Source organism: Nerophis lumbriciformis, linkage group LG08, assembly GCF_033978685.3.
Source record: "Nerophis lumbriciformis linkage group LG08, RoL_Nlum_v2.1, whole genome shotgun sequence".
NCBI classification, from domain to species: domain Eukaryota; kingdom Metazoa; phylum Chordata; class Actinopteri; order Syngnathiformes; family Syngnathidae; genus Nerophis; species Nerophis lumbriciformis.
Window position 1 is genome coordinate 47342501 of NC_084555.2, and position 26254 is coordinate 47368754.

Genomic DNA, 26254 nt, shown 5'->3' on the forward strand with positions numbered 1-26254 from the left:
AGGAGGATAGAGATGCACTTTCTTTTACACCTGTTGGGAGTGTATTCCACATTGATATGGCATAGGAGGAGAATAAGTTAAGACCTTTGTTAGATGGGAATCTGGGTTTAACGTGGTTAGTGGAGCTCCCCCTGGTTTTGTGATTATGGCAGTGGTTCTCATCCTTTTTTCAGTGATGTACCTCCTGTGAACATTTTTTTAATTCAAGTACACCCTAATAGGAGCAAAACATTTTTGGTTGAAAAAAAGAGATACAGAAGTAAAATACAGCACTTTGTCATCAGTTACTGATTTATTAAATTGTATAACAGTGCAAAATATTGCTCATTTGTAGTGGTCTTTCTTGAACTATTTGAAAAAAAAGATATACAAATAACTAAAAACTTGTTGAAAAATAAACAAGTGATTCAATTATAAATAAAGATTTCTACACATAGAAGTAATCATCAACTTAAAGTGCCCTCTTTGGGGATTGTAATAGAGATCCATCTGGATTCATGAACTTAATTCTAAACATTTCTTCACAAAAAAATTATTCTTTAACATCAATATTTATGTAACATGTCCACAAAAAAGCTAGCTGTCAACACTGAATATTGCATTGTTGCATTTCTTTTCACAGTTCTTTCTGACAGACATTTTAGTGAGGGTCAAACCATCATGGCATGGGGGAAACTCTGGGTTTATGGTAACGAATGGAATAGCCTACTTGATTTGATGTTCAGTTTATGAACTTAGATTCATATTTTGTTGAAGTATTATTCAATAAATATATTTATAAAGGATTTTTGAATTGTTGCTATTTTTAGAATATTTAAAAAAAATCTCACGTACCCCTTGGCATACCTTCAAGTACCCCCAGGGGTACGCGTACCCCCATTTGAGAACCACTGATTTACGTTATGGAAGTAGTTTGACATGTACTTCGGCAGGCCCGGCCCTAACCAATCTGGCGCCCTAGGCAAGATTTTAGGTGGCGCCCCCCCACATCGGCAGTGAAGTGTATATACGCACAAGAAACCGAATAGCTTTGTCTTTGACCTTTTTTTTACTTAAAGAAAGCAAATTAACAATCAGAATAGTTAACAAGATAAAAAAAATATGAATAAATAAATGAATGCAAAAAATAAAAAATGAATATATGAAATACAATATTTTTTACATACATATTGCTTAATTTACATTAATGATGTGCACTTTAACAACTAGGCTTACAACTATACCTAATATATAAAGGGGTGGAAAAGTGACTATTACCTGCAGGGCAAACATTAGCTAACCAGAAGGCAATAACAATGTAAACAAAAAACACCTGCTTAAAAGATCTAATACAAATGTCCCTGAGAAATGTAAGGTGGGAGTACTGTAATTACCTAACGTTACATTATTATTTTCCATACCAATTTAGCCCCCTCCACAATATTAACCCGACGTTAAAACAGAACTAGCTATTTATTGATTAGCAATTGCCGAATCATGTAACATTAGCTTAATGCTAAAAAGCCAGGTTACTATCACATTCTGTAACAGACAAATAATTTCATGTAGGCTAACGTTACCTACCTGCTACCTCTTGTCTTTTTCTCGTTTCTCCTCCTCTTCTTTTCTCTTTTTTCTTCCCTGGGCACCTGACAGTTTTGGCCGTTTTGACATCTTGTGTTGATTTTTTGATGTGGTGATGTCCAAAAAGAGTCATGATACGGGAAGGGAGAGGGCGCACCGTGCGGGGGGGGGGGGGGGGGGCGTAATGTTGTAACAAATAATATTTCTATTATATAGGCTTTACTTTGCATTTTAATTAACGTGGGATTATTTTTTGTATTTAGAAATAATAGTACCAACTTTTTTTTTTTTTTTCTCCAACATTTGTGGCACTGGCGTGGCGCCCCCTGATGGACGGCGCCCTTAGCATTTGCCTATACGGCCTATGCCACGGGCCGGCCCTGTACTTCGGTATCAGGGAGGTGTAGCAAATTTTATAGACTAGGCTCAGTGCAAGTTGTTTTACTCTGTCCTCTACCACTATGAATAATAAAACACGCCAAAACATGTGTCCTTTATCATAGCTACACGTATGACAAAAAAGCGTGTGAAAATCAGTGGTATTTAGTGAGGTAAGATGAATTAAATGCGCTGACAGTTCATTGCTCCTGCCAAATGAATTGCACTGAGTGGCGCGGATCACCACTCCAAGATGGCGGCCGCGCGTCTCGTCAGCGCCAGTCGGCAGTAGCGGTCGATGCTGCGTACCCTTAGAAGATGTCTATGGTTCCACCTAGGTTCATACTCCATTTCAAAAGGTGGCAGTAATGCACACTAGAAGGTTGCTTGCCAACCGCCATTAAACCAAAACAGAAGAAGAGAAAGAAGAAGAAGTATCCGTTAAACAGACACATTGGAAGTGTCGGGATGGTTCCGCGCCATCGGCATTAAAAACTGAAGGCCCTTTTCTGGTACTGAGTTGATTAAACAAGATATCACAAGACCGAACGAGGAGCATCTCGTTAAGAACCCGTGGAAAGCGCGAAATGCCTAAAATGCTGGTCAGCGGGTAATCGAAAAGAACGAAGACGTAGCAAGATGGAGTTTGCGGAGAAGGCCTAAACGTGGGCATTATTGTTTTGTCTTCTTAATCGTTTTAATAGAGTAAACATCGTTAATAATTGTTTCCATCCGGATGCATTAGTCTGAGCGCACTTTAAAGCTCCTCATTCTAGCTTTGCTTGTAGCTTAGCTTGTTAGCTGCTAACAAAGAGACGCAGAAGTTATCAACACGTCGCTAAGCAGAGATCAGATGTGAGTGTAAAGTGTTGTGATTGTGTGAAAATGTGCGAAAGATCGATAGCAGAGTACGAGGAGGAACTTTCTCCAACAACAGAGGAGAAGGAGCCACAACATCAACTGCTGGACGATGTTCACAAGAAACTTCAAGTTGTGTTACATAGAACAGGTTTGTTTACTTTTTACTCTTTTTATTTGATTATGAACACTATTCCTAAATAGATTGTCTATAGAAAGGTGAATTGTCTTTTGAGGATGATGCTTTGTTTTGATGTTGTTCATGAAAAGGAGATAGTTATATTTATGACAAGTTGATGTTCCTCTGTTTGTAACAATATGTATCAACATGTGTACACAAAACTCACACAGTCACCTAATATATTTTACATTTTAATTAATATAATTCATAGTTTCATGACTAATTTTACGTCCTGATTCTGACCTACATGCATCAACGAGTGAAAGTAAACATTTATTGTCAATCATCTTTCAACAACCAAAGTACACTGCAAAAAGTCAGTGTTCAAAAACAAAAACAAAAATACAAGTTAGGGTTATTTTACTTGAACTAAGCAAAATTATCTGCCAATAGAACAAGAAAATTTGGCTTGTCAAGACTTTCCAAAACAAGTAAAATTAGCTAACCTAAATGAACCCAAAAATACCTTAAAATAAGTATTTTCTCATTAATATTAGGTGCACTTTTCTTGATAGAAAAAACAAATATGAGACCTTTTTTCTCAATATTTTGAAAAATATTCTTAAATTAAGTAAATGCTAGTGCCATTATCTTGACATAATGATATGCGCTCGGCATTACATTTCTTGCATTTTCCCATCGATAACATGACATCATCGCGCCAAGTGCGTGCTCTTTCAGTAAATATGTGCGCAAGGAACATATATATATATATATATATATATATATATATATATATATATATATATATATATATATATACAGGGGCGCCGAAAAGGGGGGGTAAAGGAGACGGATTCTAGGGGCCCATGATGGAGGGGGGCCCAGAGAGGCCCCTAATGATGATGAAATTATAATACAGAAAAAATAATGACACTGTGTTGGGGGCCCTGTAAAGATTCTTTTCATGGGGCCCAAAATCCCTAGCGGCGCCCCTGTATATATATATATATATATATATATATATATATATATATATATATATATATATATATATATATATACACACAGCCCAGCCCCGTCCACATTTTTTTAATTTTAATTTTGAAGAATTTATCTGAATGTGCATGAACTATTTGTGTTCAAAATTGTTTGAAATATCACATGTTAAATGTTTAAATATTAACTGTCAGTTTGCTGTACTGTGCCAACTGTATTACTATATGAGTACTTATGTTCTATTGTTTCATTGAAAATAAAACAGCAAAGTCCATTTGGCTGTCATCAGTTTTAATTATGAGACACAATTATGTCAAAGTCATGATTTTTTATTTCATGTTTGAAATAAGAAATTCTTACTTTGAAAAAGTAGTTTTATACTTGTGAGTGTTGATGACACAGCTTTGCAACTATCATCAAATCTCAGCTACAAGCTGTAATATCTTACTGAGATAAATTAGGACCAAAACACTTAAAACAAGTAAAAGACTAACATAAAATCTGCTTAGTGAGAAGAATTATCTTATCAGACAGAAAATAAGCAAACATCACCCTTATTTGAGGTATTCAATCTTACTTAGATTTCAGCTTTTGCAGTGTAGTCTACACTTAAATTATTAAAAGAACATTAAGGTGACTAACTTACTTTCAGCATGCCGTGGATTGTCTCCAAGTGAATGCGGGAGCTGTGCTCTAAAGAGGAATTGTTGATGGAGATACTCCACAAAGGGCAGCACGGTGAAACGGGTTAGTGCATGTGCCTCAAAATACGAAGGTCCTGAGTAGTCCTGGGTTCAATCCCGGGCTCGGGATCTTTCTGTGTGGAGTTTGCATGTCCTCCCCGTGACTGCGTGGGTTCCCTCCGGGTACTCCGGCTTCCTCCCACCTCCAAAGACATGCACCTGGGGATAAGTTGATTGGCAACACTAAATTGGCCCTAGTGTGTGAATGTGAGTGTGAATGTTGTCTGTCTATCTGTGTTGGCCCTGCGATGAGGTGGCGACTTGTCCAGGGTGTACCCCGCCTTCCGCCCGATTGTAGCTGAGATAGGCTCCAGCACCCCCCGCCACCCCAAAGGGAATAAACTCTAGAAAATGGATGGATCGATGGATACTCCATAAAAACACCAAATAGTAAATTATATTTTCATAAGGGACAAGCGGTAGAAAATGGATGGATGTGTTGGCAGCACGGTGGAACAGGGGTTAGTACGTGTGCCTGACAATACGAAGGTCGATCCTGGGCTCGGGATCTTTCTGTGTGGAGCTTGCATGTTCTCCCCTCTGCGTGGGTTCCCTCCGGGTACTCCGGCTTCCTCCCACCTCCAAAGACATGCACCTGGGGATAAGTTGATTGGCAACACTAAATTGGCCCTAGTGTATGAATGTGAGTGTGAATGTTGTCTGTCTATCTGTGTTGGCCCTGCGATGAGGTGGCGACTTGTCCAGGGTGTACCCCGCCTTCCGCCCGATTGTAGCTGAGATAGGCTCCAGCACCCCCCGCCACCCCAAAGGGAATAAACTCTAGAAAATGGATGGATCGATGGATACTCCATAAAAACACCAAATAGTAAATTATATTTTCATAAGGGACAAGCGGTAGAAAATGGATGGATGTGTTGGCAGCACGGTGGAACAGGGGTTAGTACGTGTGCCTGACAATACGAAGGTCGATCCTGGGCTCGGGATCTTTCTGTGTGGAGCTTGCATGTTCTCCCCTCTGCGTGGGTTCCCTCCGGGTACTCCGGCTTCCTCCCACCTCCAAAGACATGCACCTGGGGATAAGTTGATTGGCAACACTAAATTGGCCCTAGTGTATGAATGTGAGTGTGAATGTTGTCTGTCTATCTGTGTTGGCCCTGCGATGAGGTGGCGACTTGTCCAGGGTGTACCCCGCCTTCCGCCCGATTGTAGCTGAGATAGGCTCCAGCACCCCCCGCCACCCCAAAGGGAATAAACTCTAGAAAATGGATGGATCCATGGATACTCCATAAAAACACCAAATAGTAAATTATATTTTCATAAGGGACAAGCGGTAGAAAATGGATGGATGTGTTGGCAGCACGGTGGAACAGGGGTTAGTACGTGTGCCTGACAATACGAAGGTCGATCCTGGGCTCGGGATCTTTCTGTGTGGAGTTTGCATGTTCTCCCCGTGACTGCGTGGGTTCCCTCCGGGTACTCCGGCTTCCTCCCACCTCCAAAGACATGCACCTGGGGATAGGTTGATTGGCAACACTAAATTGGCCCTAGTGTGTGAATGTGAGTGTGAATGTTGTCTGTCTGTCTGTGTTGGCCCTGCGATGAGGTGGAGACTTGTCCAGGGTGTACCCCGCCTTCCGCCCGTGTGCAGCTGGGATAGGCTCCAGCACCCCCTGCCACCCCGTAAGGGACAAGCGGTAGAAAATGGATGGATTTTCATGTGTTTAGCTACAGACTTTTAACACAACACAAATCATCTCATTGTGTTAACATTGTCAGTCAAAAACTATTTATATTCTCTCTTAATCCTATTTACTTATTTACCAACAGATGTCCAGCAGTCCTCCCACATTAAAGAGGAAAAGGAGGGACTCTGGACCACTCAGGAGGAAGAGTGTCTTCTTGGGCAGGAGGAGGCTGATCTTACCAAGTTTCCACTGACTGTTGTCTCTGTGAGGACTGAAGACTATGAAGACAGACCACCTGAGTCCTCACGGCTTCATCACAGTCCAAGTAAGCAGAACCTCCATATATCATCTAATACGATGTTTGTAACAGATTTTCATCCAGGTGACCACTGTTATAGGTAAAGGTGGAGATATACTTGCTTTTCAGCTCTACATTCATGTAACATAAGAGCTCAATGCGCAATGTTGGTATATTTGACAATGGAGAGTGCGACAATTCAGAGCTTACATTAGAGAGGTAAACATTTTTAAATGAACCACAAAAGTTGTGGAAGAATTAAGCAATATTCAATATAATTACTGACCCAACTCAACCGCCTGTTTTAACCTGTAGTCCAGACGTTGCTTGGATGGCAACATACGTTGCTCCAAAACCTGTATGTACCTTTCAGCATTAATGGTGCCTTGGGCACTAATACACCCCCCCCCATACCATCACAAATGCTGCCTTTTGAACTTTGCGCCTTAACAGTCCGGATGGTTCCTTTCCTTTTTGGTCCACAGTTTCCAAAAACAATTTGAAATGTGGACTCGTCATACCACAAGAACACTTTCCCACTTTGCATCGGTCCATCTTAGATGAGCTCGGGCCTAGCGAAGCCAGCGGCGTTCCTGGGTGTTGTTGATACATGGCTTTCGTTTCGCATAGTAGAGTTTAGGGCTGCAACAACTAATTGATTAAAATCGATTATAAAAATAGTTGGCGATTAATTTAGTCATCGATTCGTTGGATCTATGCTATGCGCATGCGCTGAGGCTACTTTTATTTTATTTTTTTAAATTTTTTTTAAACCTTTATTTATAAACTGCAACATTTACAAACCGTTGAGAAACAATAATCAAAATAATAGGGGTGTAACGGTACGTGTATTTGTATTGAACCGTTTCAGTACGGGGTTTTCGGTTCGGTGCGGAGGTGTACCGAACAAGTTTCCACACGGACAAATTAAGTAGCGCACTGCACGTTGTGTAAACAATACTCAAAATGCCGGACATTTGAGGCATTGAAGAAACTCCGCAAAAGAGGACATGTCCGGTGAAAAGAGGACGTATGGTCAGTCTATCCTAGCCCGTTAGCTGCTAGCATGCTAGCAAAAGAGGACATGTCCGGTGAAACCGATCGCGAGGTCCTGACCATACGTCCTCTTTTCAACGGACATGTCCTCTTTTGCGGAACTGTCAGGGCGGTGTTTCCTAAATGCCTCAAATGTCCGGCATTTTGAGTTAGAGTTGCGTGTAAGGCTGCAGCTAACGATTATTTTTCTATCGATTAATCTATAGATTTTTTTTTCTTCGATTAATCGGTTAATCTATAGATTATTTATTCGATTAATCTATAGATTAATGCTAGCAGCGACCGGGCTAGGATAGACTGACCATACGTTCACCGGACATGTCCTCTTTTGCGGGGCTGTCCGGGCGGTGTTTCTTAAATGCCTCAAATGTCCGTCATTTTGAGTTATGGTTGCGTGTATTTTCAATGTACGTTCAGGGTTAAGAAGGATAAAAACAAAACAAATTGTGCGCGCAGCAGCATTGGTGAGGGAGGGGGAGAGACAGACAGAGCGAGAGAGTTGTGTTAAACGCGCATGCGTCGTCAGGCTCTGCTTTTTATCCATAGATTTATCATATTTAATTTTTTATTATCTATAGCAGAGGTGTCAAAAGTGTGCATTTTTGTAACATTTTCCTTGTTTTATTTGGCAAGTTGAAAGAACATGGCGCCAGTATGCTGTTTTTTTTCCCAATAAAATACTGGAAAGGATAGAAATGTAGTTTGTCTCTTTTATCCGATTATTAATCGATTAATTGAAGTAATAATCGACAGATTAATCGATTATCAAATTAATCGTTAGTTGCAGCCCTACTAGAGTTTTAACTTGCACTTACAGATGTAGCGACAAACTGTAGTCACTGACAGTGGTTTTCTGAAGTGTTCCTGAGCCCGTGTGGTGATATCCTTTACACACTGATGTCGGTTTTTGATGCAGTACCGCCTGAGGGATCGAAGGTCACGGGCCTTGCCGCTTACGTGCAGTGATTTCTCCAGATTCTCTGAACCTTTTGATGATATTACGTACCGTAGATGGTAGAGATGCGCGGTTTGCGGACACAACCGCGGAGTCCGCGGATTATCCGCGGATCGGGCGGATGAAATTAAAAACAATAAGATTTTATCCGCTCGCGGGTCGGGTCGGGCGGATTAATTAGATATTTTTTTTATTTTTTTATTTTTTTTGCGGGTGGCAGTTAAACCAATTCGGAAATATATATACATAGTTAATGTTGTTACCCACATACGAAAAACGAGCAGGCACCTGCTGCATATGCCACAACAGAAGAAAAAAAAATAAAAGAGATGGACACTTTTACGGAGCGGAGAAGGGACGCCTCGCCGGGGTCCGGGACCGAGGCCCCTTCCCCCGAGAGGGCCCCACCGGGAGCCGTAGCTGAGGCGATCCGCGAGAAGGGCCCGACGCACGTCCAGGGTCACTACCGCGCCCACCGCACCGACACCCCGCCTCGTCCGCTTTCGCAGTGCGCTCACGAAAGGGGTGGGGCTCACCCTGGTTGATATAGAGAGCAGGACGGTGGCCATGGAATTTCATTTAAGGTTTGTGATAAACCATCAAACTCATTCGTTAAAAGGACTCTATAGTAATATAAAGCAATTTTTTTCTGGACATTATCATGCAAGAAAAGTTTATTTTTGGGATCGCGATCACCGCGTAATGATTTTTAAAGGTTGCATTACATTATTAACTGTCCCATGTGATCAGCCAGTGCGATTGGAAGTCCATGCTCAATTATTGCCTCCGTAAATAAAACTTCGGCATTTATCACATCCAAAGAAACTGTTTGGGCGACGAAAAACGTTGAAAGTTTTCCACTTGTATCGCTAGCAACGGCATTAGACTTGTGTTTTTTTGTCCCAACGTGGTCTTTTACATCGCTAATTCCTCCGTGTCCGATCGAAAAATCTTGTCTGCACAAGGTGCAATTCGCGTAGTTTTCACCCTTTTTTTTTTTTTTTAATTAATATTAGATATATAACAACGGGCGGATGGCCGGCGGGTGCAGTTCTGATCAAACGTTACATCGGGTGGATGGCGGATGGTTGACGACTTTCTGACGCGGTTGCGGATGAAATAAATTGCCTATCCGCGCATCTCTAGTAGATGGTGAAATCCCTGAATTCCTTGCGATAGCTTGTTGAGAAATGTTGTTCTTAAACTGTTCGACAATTTGCTCAGTTTGTTGACAAAGTGGTGACCCTCGCCCCATCCTTGTTTGTGAATGACTGAGCGTTTCATGGAAGCTGCTTTTATACCCAATCATGGCACCTGCCTGTTCCCAATTAGCCTGTTCACCTGTGAGATGTTCCAAATAACTGTTTGATGAACATTCATCAACTTGCAGACATTAAATTCTAAATGAGCTAATGTTTGCAAAAAATAACAAAGTTTACCAGTTTGAACGTTAAGTATCTTGTCTTTGCAGTCCATCCAATTGAATAAAGGTTGAAAAGGATTTGCAAATCATTGTATTCTGTTCTAATTTACAATTTACACAATGTGCCAACTTCACTGGTATTGGGTTTTGGATTTACCCAACAGACGTCCAGCAGTCCCCCCACATTAAAAATGAAGATGACGAGCTCTGGATCACTCAGGAGGAAGAGTGTCTTCTTGGGCAGGAGGAGGCTGATCTTAGCAAGTTTCCACTGACTGTTGTCTCTGTGAAGACTGAAGACCATGAAGACAAACCACCTGAGTCCTCACAGCTTCATCACAGTCCAAGTAAGCACAACATTTATATATAATCTAATGTAAAGTTTGTAACAGATTTTCATCCAGGGACCATTGTTATAGGTGAAGGTGGAGATATACTTGCTTTTCAGCTCTACATTCATGTAACATAAGAGCTCAATGAGCAATGTTGGTATATTTGACAATGGAGAGTGCGACAATTCAGAGCTTACATTAGAGAGTTAAATATTTTTTAAATGAACCACAAAAATTGTGGAAGAATTAAGCAATTTTCAATATAATTACTAAGCCAACTCAACCGCCTGGTGGAACAAGTAGTGGGTCATGTATTTCCAAATATAATTCTATACTTGATAGTGTCCGCAAAGGAGTCGTTTGCAAGTTGATTTAATTGAATCTTTGTTCTTAAAAGTTAAAAGTTAAAAAAGTTAAAGTACCAATGATTGTCACACACACACTAGGTGTGGCGAAATTATTCTCTGCATTTGACCCATCACCCTTGATCACCCCCTGGGAGGTGAGGGGAGCAGTGGGCAGCAGCAGTGGCCGCGCCCGGGAATCATTTTGGTGATTTAACCCCCAATTCCAACCCTTGATACTGAGTGCCAAGCAGGGAGGCAATGGGTCCCATTTTTATAGTCTTTGGTATGACTCGGCCGGGGTTTGAACTCACAACCTACCGATCTCAGGGCGGACACTCTAACCACTAGGCCACTGAGTATTACCAGATCATATGAAAACTGCTAACATGGGAAGGCAAAAACAAGCATGAGTACTCCATTAACAAACCAATATCACTGCTGCCACACTTCTCAAAGATCTGAGAGAAATTGTTTGCTATTAAGTTAAACAAATTAACTACCGTATTTTTTGGACTATAAGTCGCAGTTCTTTTCATAGTTTGGCTGGGGGTGCGACTTATGTGTGAAATTATTAACACATTAGCGTAAAATATCAAATAATATTATTTAGCTCATTCACGTAAGAGACTAGACGTATAAGATTTCATGGGATTTAGCGATTAGGAGTGACAGATTGTTTGGTAAACGTATAGCATGTTCTATATGTTATAGTTATTTGAATGACTCTTACCATAATATGTTACGTTAACATACCAGGCACGTTCTCAGTTGGTTATTTATGCCTCATATAACGTACACTTATTCAGCATGTTGTTCACTATTCTTTATTTATTTTAAATTGCCTTTCAAATGTCTATTCTTGGTGTTGGGTTTTATCAAATAAATTTCCCCAAAAAATGCGACTTATACTCCAGTGCGACTTATATATGTTTTTTTCCTTCTTTATTATGCATTTTCGGCCGGTGCGACTTATACTCCGGAGCGACTTATAGTCCGAAAAATACGGTAATAAATCAAATATTTTAAGCAATAGTCAATATGGGTTCTGTCCTATTCACTCAACTGCAACAGCAATAATAGCGGAGGAAATGTTAACTGCATTAAATAAAAAACAATGTTTGCAAAGTATTTTTGTAGATCTTCAAAAAGCGTTTGATACGCTCGATTATAAATTATTATTTGACAAACTAGAAATATGGATTAAGTGGAGTGGCTCATGAATGGGTTAGAAGTTACTTAAAGCAGTGGTCCCCAACAAGAAATTAAAAAAAAAAAATATTATTATTATTTATTTTTTTTTAAATTAAATCAACATAAAAAACACAATTTATACATTATATATCAATATAGATCAATACAGTCTGCAGGGATACAGTCCGTAAGCACACATGATTGTATTGTTTTATAAAAAAAAAAAAAAACCCACCCCACCCCCGGTTCGTGGGACAAATTTTCAAGCGTTGACCGGTCCGCAGCTAAAAAAAAGGTTGGGGACCACTGACTTAAAGGACAGAAAACATGTTCGTGGAACATGTTAACAATAGGAAATCGGCCTTACATAATATTAGTTGTGAAGTACCACAGGATTAATCCCCTGGACCAATACTGTTTCTCATGTAAGTCAATAATATTACTATGGTTTCCAAATTGTTTACCGTATTTTCCAGACTGTAAGACGCTGCTTTTTTCCACACACTTTGCACCCTGAAGCTTGTAATTCATGGGTTTTTCTTCGCTAACGGCCATATTGTTTTGTATTCAACAAATAGTTTTCTTAAAACACCTACAGAGACACTACAGAGGTGTGTTATTGTGTGTGCTATGGCACCATCTTCTGGACAAGTTTGCGCACTGCATTTGCTACGGGTTGAAAATGTACTTCCTTTTTATTGCTTTGAACCGGAAGTATAACCATCCATAGCGGTTCTGCTCGAAATAATTCTTCATTCATCACTCCCAAGTAATGTTAATAAGTTTTGCAATGTAACTAAAACTATTTATATTTACTAAACCGTTCCATGTGTGACAGGAGTGTTTTCGTGCATATTTGTACGTGCTATCAAGTTAGCGTCGTGTTCACAAGTGTCTGTTAGTATTATCAACTTACAATAGCATTATTTTTGTATCGTTTCAATTTCGTAAATTCTCTTATTGTCACCGTGGAGTTATTGGGTCTGTTTAGCTGATTGGAGAGCTGGCTTCCGCAGCTGGTGGGTCCATTACGATGACTTGTTTGATGATCATCCGTTTTACTCGCATGTGACGGGCACGTTTGGAAACAATTAAGGTATGTGAATAAACATTTACAAAATCTTTTGTATCAGTAAAGATTCAAAGAACAAAAGAGATTAGGATTTTGGGTGTTATGATTGACAACATTTTTTTAATGGAAATCACTAAAACTATTGCTATTTTACACGAGGTGAACAGATTTCTACATCAAAAAGCATTGTACATTTTGTATAATTCACTGATTTTTTCCATATCTGACATACTGTGTTGGATTGTGAGGCAGTGCCTTTAAAACATATTTAAATCCAATCTTCCTTTTACTGAAGAGAGTCGTAAGTATCGTTACTGGAAATACATACAGGGAACCCACAAACTCAATATTCAGACAGTTCAACTTAATGAAATTGTATGAACTGGCAGAGTATAATACTATCCTAAAAATCATGTATAAAGCACATAGACAAAAAATATACCAAACAACATTTAAGACAGATTCGTAAAAATAAAAAGTAATCATAACCTAAAAGGAACTAGACTTTTTATTTATTTTTTATCTAGTTTTCGAAAAACAACAATGGAAAGAATGATTTCAATCACAGGTGTTAGTTTATGGAGCAAACTTGGAACAAAACCATGTAAAACTCTTTCAGTATTTAAAAAAATTGGAAATCATAATGATGAAAATATATGATGATTTGAGTAAAATTAAGTTATGTTTATGTTGTTGTGAAGTGAAAATATGGCCTTGTAGTTCCTACATTGAACGACAAATGCTGTAGTTGTGTGAATATGGGGCAGATGTTACACATTTTTAACTTTTTTCTGCTCCTTTGTATTCAGAATTTACTTTAATGTTATGTTGATTGTTTTTTTCCTTGATAGTAATGAATGAAATGGAAAATGGAATCGTCATGGTTTAGCAGTGTGGTTGTGATTGTAAACGTTCAAGTGTAATGATTTAGGAGCTTGGGGCCGTAATGACAATGTTGTTCAAGTCACATGAGTAGGAATGAGTCCCGAATTCAGTACTTCTATAGGCACCGACCAAAATCTGTCAGTACTACCAGGTATCGATGCATTTCAAATCAAACGGTGCCGTATTTTGATACCTTTGTTGCACGTGACGTCAAGTCTGGTCGCAGACTAAACACCGGCTCACGTAAGGAATCACTCAAGCAGGACTCAGCCAAACTCCCTCTGAGTAATGTTGCAACTTTTAACACCAACAAAGCCAGTGTGCGTGGTAGAAAAATGAAGTAAGGCCCCACTCTTCCAAAATGCACTCGCTTCATGCTAATTTGCATTGGGTTTGCCATAGACAGGCTACTATTAGCATTAGCGATTTTAAATGGCGATTTCAACACCTCCAAATTTGGTAATAAAAACTACAACTACTGTATTTTTTGGACTATAAGGCGCATTTAAAATCCTTTTTTTCCCTCAAAACTCGACAGTGCGCTTTATAACCCGGTGCGCCTATTATCCGGAATAATTCTGGTTTTGCTTAGCGACCTTGAAGCAATTTTATTTGATACATGGTGTAATGATAAGTGTGACTAGTAGATGGCAGTCAAACATAAGAGATACGTGTAGACTGCAATATGATTCAAGTAAACACCAACATTTTATATGTTCCATTGAAAATATCGGCGCTCAAAAGTCTATCAAAATGTTTTAGTACGACTTTGGTAAGCTATGAAGCCGCACCGCTTGATGGATTGTTCTGTGCTTCAACATACGAGTATTATTATGGTGTGTGTATAAGGTAAGACATATTATCTTGTGTTTTTTTTCGCAATATTATGCAAAAGCAACTTTTCTTACCTTCTGGTACCTGCTGATTTGTATTTGGGATCTGCATAAGTCCTGAAAATTTGCGCGGGCCTTTGTAGTCGATAAGCTTCTTTTTTTTCCTCTATCTTCTTGTTATGGGACATTCATCCTCCGCTGTTGCCATTTCTAATATAAAGTAATGTAAAGTTCTTACTAGAGATGTCTGATAATGGCTTTTTTGTCGATATCCGATATTCCGATATTGTCCAACTCTTAATTACCGTTTCCGATATCAACCGATACCGATATATGCAGTCGTGGAATTAACACATTATTATGCCTAATTTTGTTGTGATGCCCCGCTGGATGCATTAAACAATGTAACAAGGTTTTCTAAAATAAATCAACTCAAGTTATGGAAAAAAAATTCCAATATGGCACTCTGCCATATTTGTTATTGAAGTCACAAAGTGCATTATTTTTTTTAACATGCCTCAAAACAGCAGCTTGGAATTTGGGACATGAGCATGAGGAGGTTGAGGTGGGCGGGGTTGGGGGGGGAGAGTTAGGGGATAGCGGGGGTGTACATTGTAGCGTCCCGGAAGAGTTAGTGCTGCAAGGGGTTCTGGGTATTTGTTCTGTTGTGTTTATGTTGTGTTACGGTGCGGATGTTCTCCCGAAATGTGTTTGTCATTCTTGTTTGGTGTGGGTTCACAGTGTGGCGCATATTTGTAACAGTGTTAATACGGCCACCCTCAGTGTGACCTGCATGGCTGTTGACCAAGTATGAATTGCATTCACTTGTGTGTGTGAAAAGCCGTAGATATTATGTGATTGGGCCGGCACGCAAATGCAGTGCCTTTAAGGCACGCCCCCAATATTGTTGTCTGGGTGGAAATCGGGAGAAATTCGGGAGAATGGTTGCCCCGGGAGATTGTCGGGAGGGGCACTGAAAGTCGGGAGTCTCCCGGGAAAATCGGGAGGGTTGGCAAGTATGACTGGTAGACGCCACTGCTCTGTACTTCTCCCTACGTCCGTGTACACAGCGGCGTTTTAAAAAGTCATAAATTTTACTTTTTGAAACCGATAATTTCCGATATTACATTTTAAAGCATTTATCGGCCGATAATTTCGGCAGTCCGATATTATCGGACATCTCTAGTTCTTACTTATATCTGTCAGTAAACTCGCTATGACGATAATGATGCCATAAAACATAAAAAAAGATGGGAAGTCCTCAAAGGCTTATGTTGAAAGTGTAATTATGTTTATAGATTATATGCTATCTGTTGTTGTATTCCCTAATTTTTAGTGACCTGAACATAAGATGGACTGTACATACATTTTTTTGTTTTTTTTTGTTTTTGTTTTTGTTTTGAAAATGTAATTTTGTTTATAGATTATATGCAATCTGTTGTGTTCCAAAATTTTCTGTTTTTTTGTTTTGTTTTGTTTTGTTTTATTTTATTTTCTCAGTGTACATGAATGAAGGTGTGTGTTGCTGGACCCGACTTGGACATTGTCTGGACTGGACCTGGTTTAAAAAAAAACAACAACCTTTAAACGAAGCTAATTTCATTTACAACCGGGTCTGGTGAAGATAAGGTCCTTCTTTCCTTTTTTTTAATTTTTTTTATAGATAAGATAAATAAATATTTTCTTGGATAAAAGGGAAAGTAAACAATATAAAAATAATTACATAGGGGAGAAGAAAGAAAAAAAAAAAAAAAGTAATTAAATGAAAATGTTAGTGGACCAGCAGCACAAACAATCAAGTGTGCTTCAGGGACTGTGTCCCTTGCACAAGTGTTGTCCATGTTGTGGGAACCAGAGTATTGATGGCAGAAAGAAACAACCCCTTTTGTGTGAGTGGGTGTGTGTGAGTGTGAATGGGGGAGGGAGGTTTTTTTTTTTGGGTTGATGCACTAGTTGAAAGTGTATCGTGTGTTTTTTTCTATGTTGATTTAATAAAAAAAAAAAATAAATAAATAAAAAATCGCTATGAAAGCGCTAAAACATACCGGTGTAGTGAGTTTACATTATTCACCCAAGGAACTTTAGTTATTAGAGAGTTCCGGTCGGACCTTTTTTCACGGGACACATTTCCGGTGTTGTTACCGGATGAGGAGATGCTGCTCCGTTATTGATTTAAGTAAAGTCTGAATGTCATTAAAACAGTTAGCTCCATCTTTTCACACTTCTTCCACTCCCGTCCTTGCACGCTACACCGCTACAACAAAGATGACGGGGAGAAAACGCTGTGGAAGGTGAGCCACGTAAATAAGACCGCCCACAAAACGGCGTGTCCGGAAGCGACTGTCAGAAAGCGGCTTGAAGATGATCTGCAAAACATCATCTATGCAACATTTTGACCAAAGAACCACCATTACATGTTATGTAGACCACAAGGAAGTGTTTTACATTTAGAAAAAAAATAAAAATATATGACTCCTTTATTGTGCCCTATAATCCGGTGCACCTTATATATGAAAAAAGATCGAAAATAGACCATTCATCTGCAGTGCGCCTTATAATCCTGTGCGCCCTATTGTCCGGAAAATACGGTAGGTTAAATATTACGATCAAAAAGTTGGTGTGTAATAAGCACAGCACTTACAATATAAATACTTTGTAGGGCACAACATAACACATTCAGCCTTATGGAAAAAGCAACTTCCTAATTGGACAACATACCAGAGGTAACCTTCAATGTACTGCCATCTAAAGTCTTGGAAGTGCAACTGCATTGTAAATAAGACTCAAATGTTATAAGAAAACAAGATATAACGACTGAACAGCACAGTTATCATCAGTTAATTTTTAAATGTTACATTAAGAAATAACTTTTTATTATCAAAAAATTAACAGTTATTAGTACCGTTGAGTATCGGTATCGATTCCCAAGTACCGGAAATTGGTACCATATTGGTTCAAATGTGAATGGTACACAATACTACACATCCCTACATGAGGATACATTAGAAAGCAGTTTGTTGTCTAAAAGAAAAGTCTATTTGACAACACAAGCGGTTAATGTGCGGGGAAAAATGAAAATTGTTATTTTTAGGGAATCTGAACCTCCATGAACCACTAGGCCACCTACTCAGTGGCCTAGTGGTTAGAGCAGTGGTTCTTAACCTTGTTGGAGGTACTGAACCCCACCAGTTTCATATGCGCATTCACCGAACCCTTCTTTAGTGAAAAATAAAATGTTTTTTTTTTTTTTTTCAAATTCAAGACAACGATATGTTTTTGGTAACACTTTAGTATGGGGAACATATTCTAAGTAACAGACATAATTTGGAGTTTTTTTGACACTAGGGGAACATATTCTAAGTAACAAAGACTTAATTTAGAGTTATTTGGTTAGGGTTAGAGGGTTCGGGTCAGGGTTAGAGGGTTAGGGTTATAACAAGGCCATGCCGAATAAGGCAGTAATAAGTACTTAATAATGACTAGTTAAGAGCCAATATGTTACTAATTTGCATGTTAATAAGCAACTAATTAATGGTGAATATGTTCCCCATACTAAAGTGTTACCATGTTTTTTATACTTGTGCACAAAATGAACCGTGCATGAACATCACCTTGTTCAAAGAACAAAGCCAAAACAGTGCATAAACTCACAACAAATTACACACCTGCAAATCAGTCTGACTTCTGCTGTTGTTGTATCCGTAATACGCCGATAGGGAGAAGTTTTTATTTACACGATGAGTCGGGTGTGTCTTGACCTCCGCCGAACCCCTTAGCCTGACTCACCGAACCCCTAGGGTTCCATCGAACCCAGGTTAAGAACCACTGGGTTAGAGTGTCCGCCCTGAGATCGGTAGGTTGTAGAGATGCGCGGTTTGCGGACACAACCGCGGAGTCCGCGGATAAACCGCGGGTCGGGCGGGTAAAAATAGATTTTAAATAGATGCGGGCGGTTGGCGGTTGAACCAATTCGGAAATATATATACATAGTTAAATGTTTTTACCCACATACGAAAAACGAGCAGCACTCTTTGAAACAGTCAATTATTAATCAGGCACCGCGTCCCAGCAACAAGTGGCGCAAGTGAGCGCTCCTTCAGCGCAGCAGGGCGCATTTTAGAGGCCAGGCGCTCTCGCATGAATCCTGGCACTGTAGATGCCATTTTATTCCTGCATAGTGCTAACAAAAAAAAAAGTAAGTAGACATACGGTTGGATATGTTAAACGAATTAGTCTACGTTACCTATAGGCTATACCAGATAAGCCCATGTCTAACCTATATTGAGTTCGGTCAGCTAAATAATTTTGATGGTTACGTGTTGTTTGGGCGCACTACAATGCAAAGGAATTAAGGCAATTGCGTTGTTTATTGTGTTTTTTTTTCTATTCGAGATATACTACTGTGTGTTAATTATTTGGCCTCGCTTTCAAGTGAAGCGCATCTCCGATTGGTGACAATGTAAGGCTATTTAGCCTGCTTTGTTTGTCGCGACCGTCTATTTTCATTATAATTCAAGTTTGATGATAAAGTGCAGTCTGATGGGTTTGATTTCCCCCTTCAGCTATTTGCTTTGGCCAATAAGTTGCAGGTAATTTATTATTATTATTTATTTAATTTATTTTTGTTTAAATAGAGATGACATACATATGTTATTGTATAATTTAAGTTTGTGTGTGTGATTGACAGCCTAAGGCTTATGAGGCACATTTTTTATTTATTTTTTTATTTCAACTTAAAAACGTATATGCCTATGCCTACAACATAGGCTATGTGTTTATCTTTATTTTCCTGCCTGTCGTTGACAATGGAGATTGTCTGATATTTTGTCATGGCTGCAGATCAATCAATAAAGGTTCATCTTTGTCGCGAAATTGTTCACTGCTTCACTGTGCACCCCGCCCTCGTCCCTATTTGAGCATTATAACGTTAACAAGTTAATATTCATTGAAATAAATTCAGAACATTTTTTTTACCTAACGAAAATATAGGCCTAGTCTTTCTAAAACATTGTTTTAACTTCTTAAAAGCCTCGTTCTGCTTTCTGCAACTGCGCACACAAAGTGTGAGGAACGCACTCCTGATCTGAGGGCATTGGCAACAATAGTCAACACTTTCTTAATGGAAATGACAATAATATTATAATAATGATAAATAATATTATCATGCATTAATATATCTTAGCCACTAATGCGTGGCCAAGATATATTAATACGTTGCACGCAGTCTCTGCTGCATTGGATCAGTCTCCTTTCTTTAACAGGCAAAAGCTTTATAACCTCACTAATATGCTTGCATCGTCTATATTAGATATATAACAACTGGCGGATGGCGGGCGGGTGTGGTTTTGATAAAATGTTGGTTCGGGTGGATGCGGATGGTTGACGACTTTTGTGATGCGGTTGCGGATGAAATAATTGCCTATCCGCGCATCTCTAGTAGGTTGTGAGTTCAAACCCCGGCCGAGTCATACCAAAGACTATAAGAATGGGACCCATTACCTCCCTGCTTGGCACTCAGCATCAAGGGTTGAAATTGGGGGTTAAATCACCAAAAATTATTCCCGGGCGTGGCACCACTGCTGCCCACTGCTCACCTCACCTCCCAGGGGGTGAACAAGGGTCAAAGCAGAGGACAAATTTCACCACACCTAGTGTGTGTGTGACTATCATTGGTCCAGCTCCCTTGCCACTAAAGCAAACAATATAGCTGAGTTTAAATGAAAACTTCCTTTATGATAATATATTATTCAACATTGGGAATGGAAGAGTAAAATCTGTTGAACTTCTCAGCATGAGGACAAATAAAAAAACTTCCTAAGTTTCAACTTTTTTTAATACAAACTTGCTGAACCATCATCATATTTGACAATAAGTCTTACTTGTTCTGCAGATTTCCAGCAGCTGATTGGTCATCAAGAAAAAAATCCCCCTCAGTCATTAGAAGGGGGCTCCACTTTGAGGCAACCCCCCCACATTAAAGAAGAAGAGCCGGAACTCAGGATCACTCAGGAGGAAGAGTGTTTTCTTGGGCGGGAGAAGGCTGATCTCACCAAGTCTCAACAAACTGTTGTCTCTGTGAAGACTGAAGACCATGAAGTAGACAACCTCATAGCCCCACTATCATCAGATAGTGACGACACAACGTCGGACTCTGATGTAAATATGAAATCGCACGTGAAAACACATACAAGAGAAAAATCCTTTGTTTGTTCAGTTTGTGCAAAACGCTTTTTTAAAAGCTCTCACCTGAAGCAACACATGCGGACGCACACGGGAGAAAGACCTCACAGTTGTTCAGTTTGTGCAAAACGCTTTTTTAAAAGCTCTCATCTGAAGCAACACATTAAGACGCACACAGGAGAAAGGCCTTTCAGTTGTTCAGTTTGTAGTAAAACATTTGCTAAAAAAAACAATATGCAAATACACATGAGAACACACAAAGGGGAAAAACTTTTCAGTTGTTTACTTTGCAGGAAAAGGTTCTCTAACAAAAGTAATATGCAAACGCACATGAGAAAACATACGGGAGAACAACCTTTCAGTTGCTCAATGTGTGGTAAAAGGTTTTATGACAAAGGTAATATGCAAATACACATGAGAAAACACACAGGAGAAAAACCTGTCAGTTGTTCAGTGTGTGTTGAAAGGTTTTATGACAAAAGAAGTATGCAAATACATATGAGAACACACACAGGAAATAAACCCTATATGTGTTCCGTTTGTGCCAAAAGCTTTGTTAGAAACTGTAGTTTGGCACGCCATATGCTGACGCACACAGGAGAGAAACATTTCAGTTGCTCAGTGTGTGTCAAAAGATTCTCCAACCAACGCGATATGCAGATACACATGAGAACACACACAGGAGAAAGACCTTTCAGTTGTTCAGTTTGCAAAAAGAAATTCTCAATAAAAAGCGATATGCAATTACACATGAGAATACACACAGGAGAAAACCTCTATAGTTGTTCGGTTTGTGCCAAAAGCTTTGTTAAAAACCCTTATTTGGCTCGACACATGAGAACACACACAGGTGAAAAACCTTTCAGTTGTTCAGTGTGTAATAAAAGTTACACTGACAAACGTAATCTGCAAAGACACATGAGGACACACACAGGAGAATAACTTCTTTTTTGGAAGTCTTTGAATGGACTCCTGCAGAGTCCCTAATGGTCTACTGCAGGGCTTCTCCAAGGTCAAGATCAGCCCCACGAAGCACTTCAGTGCGGATTCAGCCGGCCCATTTAATGTTATGTATTACAAAACCCAATTAAGTTGTTTTTAGGTCAAATAAATATATTTAAATATATTGTTTTTGAATAGATTTCACAGTGAAAAATTAAAGATAACTTGGGATAAGAATATGTTCACATAAAAGTGTTCAAATACTTTCCCAGGAACACATCACACACTTACCTTTAACACAGTTAAACTGACATTCGGTGAAAAAAAAGTCCACCGTAAAGAGTAGCAATCATTTATCTGTATATTATTATTTGGTCCCTGTTGATACTTCTTTTAAATGCACATCCTGTTCTAACACAGGATGTGTGACCTTTCACCCTGCCCTACATATATATATATATATATATATATATATATATATATATATATATATATATATATATATAATAACAGAATTAGACCCTGTTAGGATCATATGAGTGAATCCGTATATTCCGACATATGCTTACTGTTTAATGTTAAATACGTAGAAAACATGAACTGTGTAGATAATGACTATTAGTCATGATCAGTGCGTGTATATAATCTTCTGCAGCCAGGGGTTGGAATGTGTAACTGAGCTTGTCCGGTTACACATTGGTGTCATTTTTTTAGGACCAGTCTCTTTTTTTTTGTTGTATTTACTGTATTCATTGAAACCATCTCTGTAATCGTTTTCTAATCAACTCATGTAACAATAAAAAATAACTTGTTTTCGTATTAAATTGGCCCTGTCAGTACATTCTTTGTACAGCAGATAACTTCCCTTGTATTAGTCGTGTACATGTTGGGCTCTAGTAGGGTCAGTTAGATTCAAAAACTCATACCTGCCAACTACTCCGGTTTTCCCGTAATTAGTACGGTTTTCATCAACCTATTCCGGGTTACGGTTGCAGTGATAAAAAATACGGTTTTTCATTAATTAAAAAAAAAAAATTTTTTTTAAGTTTTATTCACGAAATCGCGTAACAACAATGACAATCGACACTGCTTCCCATAACTTCCTATCGAGCCATTCCGAATGCCTTGCGCGGGGCTATTTATAGCACCGCTGCCAAGCACGAGGCACCTGTTGCCATTGTTTCCAAACGAGCGAACGATCATGGAATCAGCCGGAGAAAAATCGCAAACGAGTCTTAAACCGAAAAGAAAACTGCAGTCATTCCGTGAAGAATATTCAAAAGCCTATCCGGGAATAATTATCCGTTCCAAAAAGGGTGAAAACTACGCGAATTGCACCTTGTGCAGACAAGATTTTTCGATCGGACACGGAGGAATTAGCGATGTAAAAGACCACGTTGGGACAAAAAAACACAAGTCTAATGCCGTTGCTAGCGATACAAGTGGAAAACTTTCAACGTTTTTCGTCGCCCAAACAGATTCTTTGGATGTGATAAATGCCGAAGTTTTATTTACGGAGGCAATAATTGAGCATGGACTTCCAATCGCACTGGACTAGAATAAATTTGGATTTTAGCCACAAAAAGGTAATGACACCAATGTTATCTATTGGAATTGTTTAGTACTCTTATACTGTTAAAAGTGTTTCAAGTCCAAGTTGAAGAAATCTTGTTAAATGTTGACAGCATAACTACCAAAATACAGAAGTATGTCCTTAATATTTTTGCAGTGCTATTTCTGTTGAAAAGTTAAAATGATTACATTAGAGATGTGATGTGCCACTTTTCAAGTGTCTGATGGCTTAAATTAATTTTCATTAATTTTTCATATTTTGAATTCTTTTGAAAGGCTTACAAAAAAACTACATTTGAATTGTAATTCCATGCTATTGACAGGACTATTAATTTTAATGAAGTTAGCTTACCATGTTTACAGTATGATAATTGTGATAGAAATGTGAATTTTAGGCACAGAATATTTTTTACAATTGAACAAGGCAGTAGATTATACAAGCTTGGACAGAAAGTTAATGACACCTTTTTTTTTATAATGGAATTGTTTAGTACTGTTTTACCATTTGTTTACTGTAAAAAGTGTTTATACTGTTTATACTTTCAATTAACAAATTGAAGTCTTGTGAAAGGTTGACAGGATAACTGGCATTAACTGTCAAAATAATTTCAAACTATTGAAGTTAGCTTACAGAATAAACATGTCAATCAACCCATATGATTTTTGCTGTAATATTTTTGTTTTGAAAAGTCACTGTGACTGATAGAAAAGTGATGATTTTAGCAACATTTTAATCTGTCTGAATGCTAATAATCATTTTGCGTCGGCCCCCCTGAACCCCCCACCAGGACTTTGTCCTGGACCTACCGGGGCCTGCGGCCCCTGGACCCTGGCTACTAGGTTTTTCTGATTTCAAAAGTTGGCAGGTATGAAAACTAACTCGATAATTTCAGGTAAATTGGAGGAAGGGCTATACTTCCACCCAATCAGAATAGCACTCGCTCTAAATCACCCCCAAACTTCAATATAAGACTTGACAAAATAGTGTTTTACGGTAGTAAACAAGAGCTGAACGAACTTCAATATGAAGATCTTGTAATTGTATTTGAAAAAATATGTGTCAGTAATAAGATGTAACTTAAAAAAATCTCTTTTTAGCAAGTGCCATAATGTATAGTTATGGGGTGATTTCAGCTTTTGAACCAATATGTCAACAAGTAAACAGTACTGAATGTTCTTCATTCTATTTTTAACTCATCAAACTGAGATCCAGTCATTTTAACTCAGGAAATATTCATCAAAATCATTTTTAGCTGTAAAAATCTTCCGACAGCATGTGAGTTTGGGTCCCACCCCCATGTCATTAATTTTCTCTACCTACTGTAAAAAAAAACAGCATCTATATCTTGACAAAAAAAAACAATGACTTGTGTGTTTGGGAACAGTTGCTAATGGTTACATGCAGTAAAACTTCTCATGAACTCAACTCACCTCAATGTGTGTTCCAGGTCTTCGATGAAAAGAGCAGTTATGACTTTAGTTTACAGAGTAAAATTAAAAACTAAGATTTGGGGCATTTTTTTCCTCTAAAGGCATACGTTTGTCTAAATATGGCCAAGGACACGCATTGTTGTGGGTTTTCTACACGTCATCATCACTAAAGGAAAAATCTAATCTGTAGAAGAGAATTCCTCACATTTTCAAGTATGTTTTTTTTTTTTTAGTAATGATAAATGGGTTGTACTTGTATAGCGCTTTTCTACCTTCAAGGTACTCAAAGCGCTTTGACACTACTTCCACATTTACCCATTCACACACACATTCACACACTGATGGAGGGAGCTGCCATGCAAGGCGCTAACCAGCACCCATCAGGAGCAAGGGTGAAGTGTCTTGCTCAGGACACAACGGACATGACGAGGTTGGTACTAGGTGGGGTAGTCAGCTTGAAGTGTGTCTCCAACTCCCTCGTCATGTGACGTGATTTTGCTTACTTGCTTTGATGACCCGCCTTATCTTGCCTCTGATTGGCCAGCCCGTAAGGTTTAGCCCTAACCTTAGCCAATTGTGGCTCATCATACAAACGCCAACCAATCATGGATTTTCTCTGTATGTATGACGTTCTCATTTATCCAGGTCATTGTATTTTCACCACTTTTTTTTGGCCTGGATTCCGTCTGTGGTAGCCATTTTTGTGTTTATTTCTGTAGTCCTGCATATATTAAGTTACATTTGTTGCTTGATGAATACTTGGGCCTACTGTGCTGCTGTACTTCATTTTTCTCATGGTTGTAGTAGCTATTTTTGTGTTTATATTTCTCTAGTACTGCATATATTAAGTAAAATTTGTTGTTTGATGAATACTTGGGCCTACTGTGCTGCTGTACTTCATTTTTCTCATGGTTGTGGTAGCTATTTTTGTGTTTATTTCTGTAGTCCTGCATATATTAAGTAAAATTTGTTGCTTGATGAATACTTGGGCCTACTGTGCTGCTGTACTTCATTTTTCTCATGGTTGTGGTAGCTATTTTTGTGTTTATATTTCTCTAGTACTGCATATATTAAGTAAAATTTGTTGTTTGATGAATACTTGGGCCTACTGTGCTGCTGTACTTCATTTTTCTCATGGTTGTGGTAGCTATTTTTGTGTTTATTTCTGTAGTCCTGCATATATTAAGTAAAATTTGTTGCTTGATGAATACTTGGGCTTACTGTGCTGCTGTACTTCATTTTTCTCATGGTTGTGGTAGCTATTTTTGTGTTTATTTCTGTAGTCCTGCATATATTAAGTACAATTTGTTGCTTGATGAATACTTGGGCTTACTGTGCTGCTGTACTTCATTTTTCTCATGGTTGTGGTAGCTATTTTTGTGTTTATTTCTGTAGTCCTGCATATATTAAGTAAAATTTGTTGTTTGAT

General features: G+C 38.7%; 2 protein-coding genes across 5 annotated transcripts in view; one reads left to right on the forward strand and one right to left on the reverse strand.

The window, feature by feature from the left end:
- The window catches only part of LOC133611214 (uncharacterized), a 261184-nt gene that overhangs the window by 95365 nt on the left and 139565 nt on the right, over positions 1-26254 (reverse strand). The window lies entirely within an intron of this gene.
- LOC133611919 (uncharacterized) lies at positions 2344-22602 on the forward strand. 2 transcript variants are annotated; one of them, XM_061969099.2, is made up of 6 exons: positions 2344-2606; positions 2838-2950; positions 4572-4666; positions 6451-6633; positions 10205-10387; positions 20591-22602. In XM_061969099.2, exons 3-6 carry the CDS (start codon positions 4597-4599, stop codon positions 21820-21822), a joined length of 1668 nt encoding a protein of 555 aa, XP_061825083.2. In that variant the 5' UTR covers positions 2344-2606; positions 2838-2950; positions 4572-4596; the 3' UTR covers positions 21823-22602. The 2 variants fall into 2 exon arrangements, with proteins under 2 accessions (XP_061825083.2, XP_061825081.2); XM_061969097.2 differs by lacking the exon at positions 4572-4666 and having other exon boundaries at positions 2344-2950.

What these genes read in the sequence shown, in the direction of transcription:
- LOC133611919 (XM_061969097.2), top strand. Translation starts at nt 2,827, where the DNA reads ATGTGCGAAAGATCGATAGCAGAGTACGAGGAGGAACTTTCTCCAACA. An exon ending in ACGGCTTCATCACAGTCCAA is followed by an intron (nt 6,634 to 10,204) that starts GTAAGCAGAACC and finishes TTTACCCAACAG; the next exon opens with ACGTCCAGCAGTCCCCCCAC. An exon ending in ACAGCTTCATCACAGTCCAA is followed by an intron (nt 10,388 to 20,590) that starts GTAAGCACAACA and finishes CTTGTTCTGCAG; the next exon opens with ATTTCCAGCAGCTGATTGGT.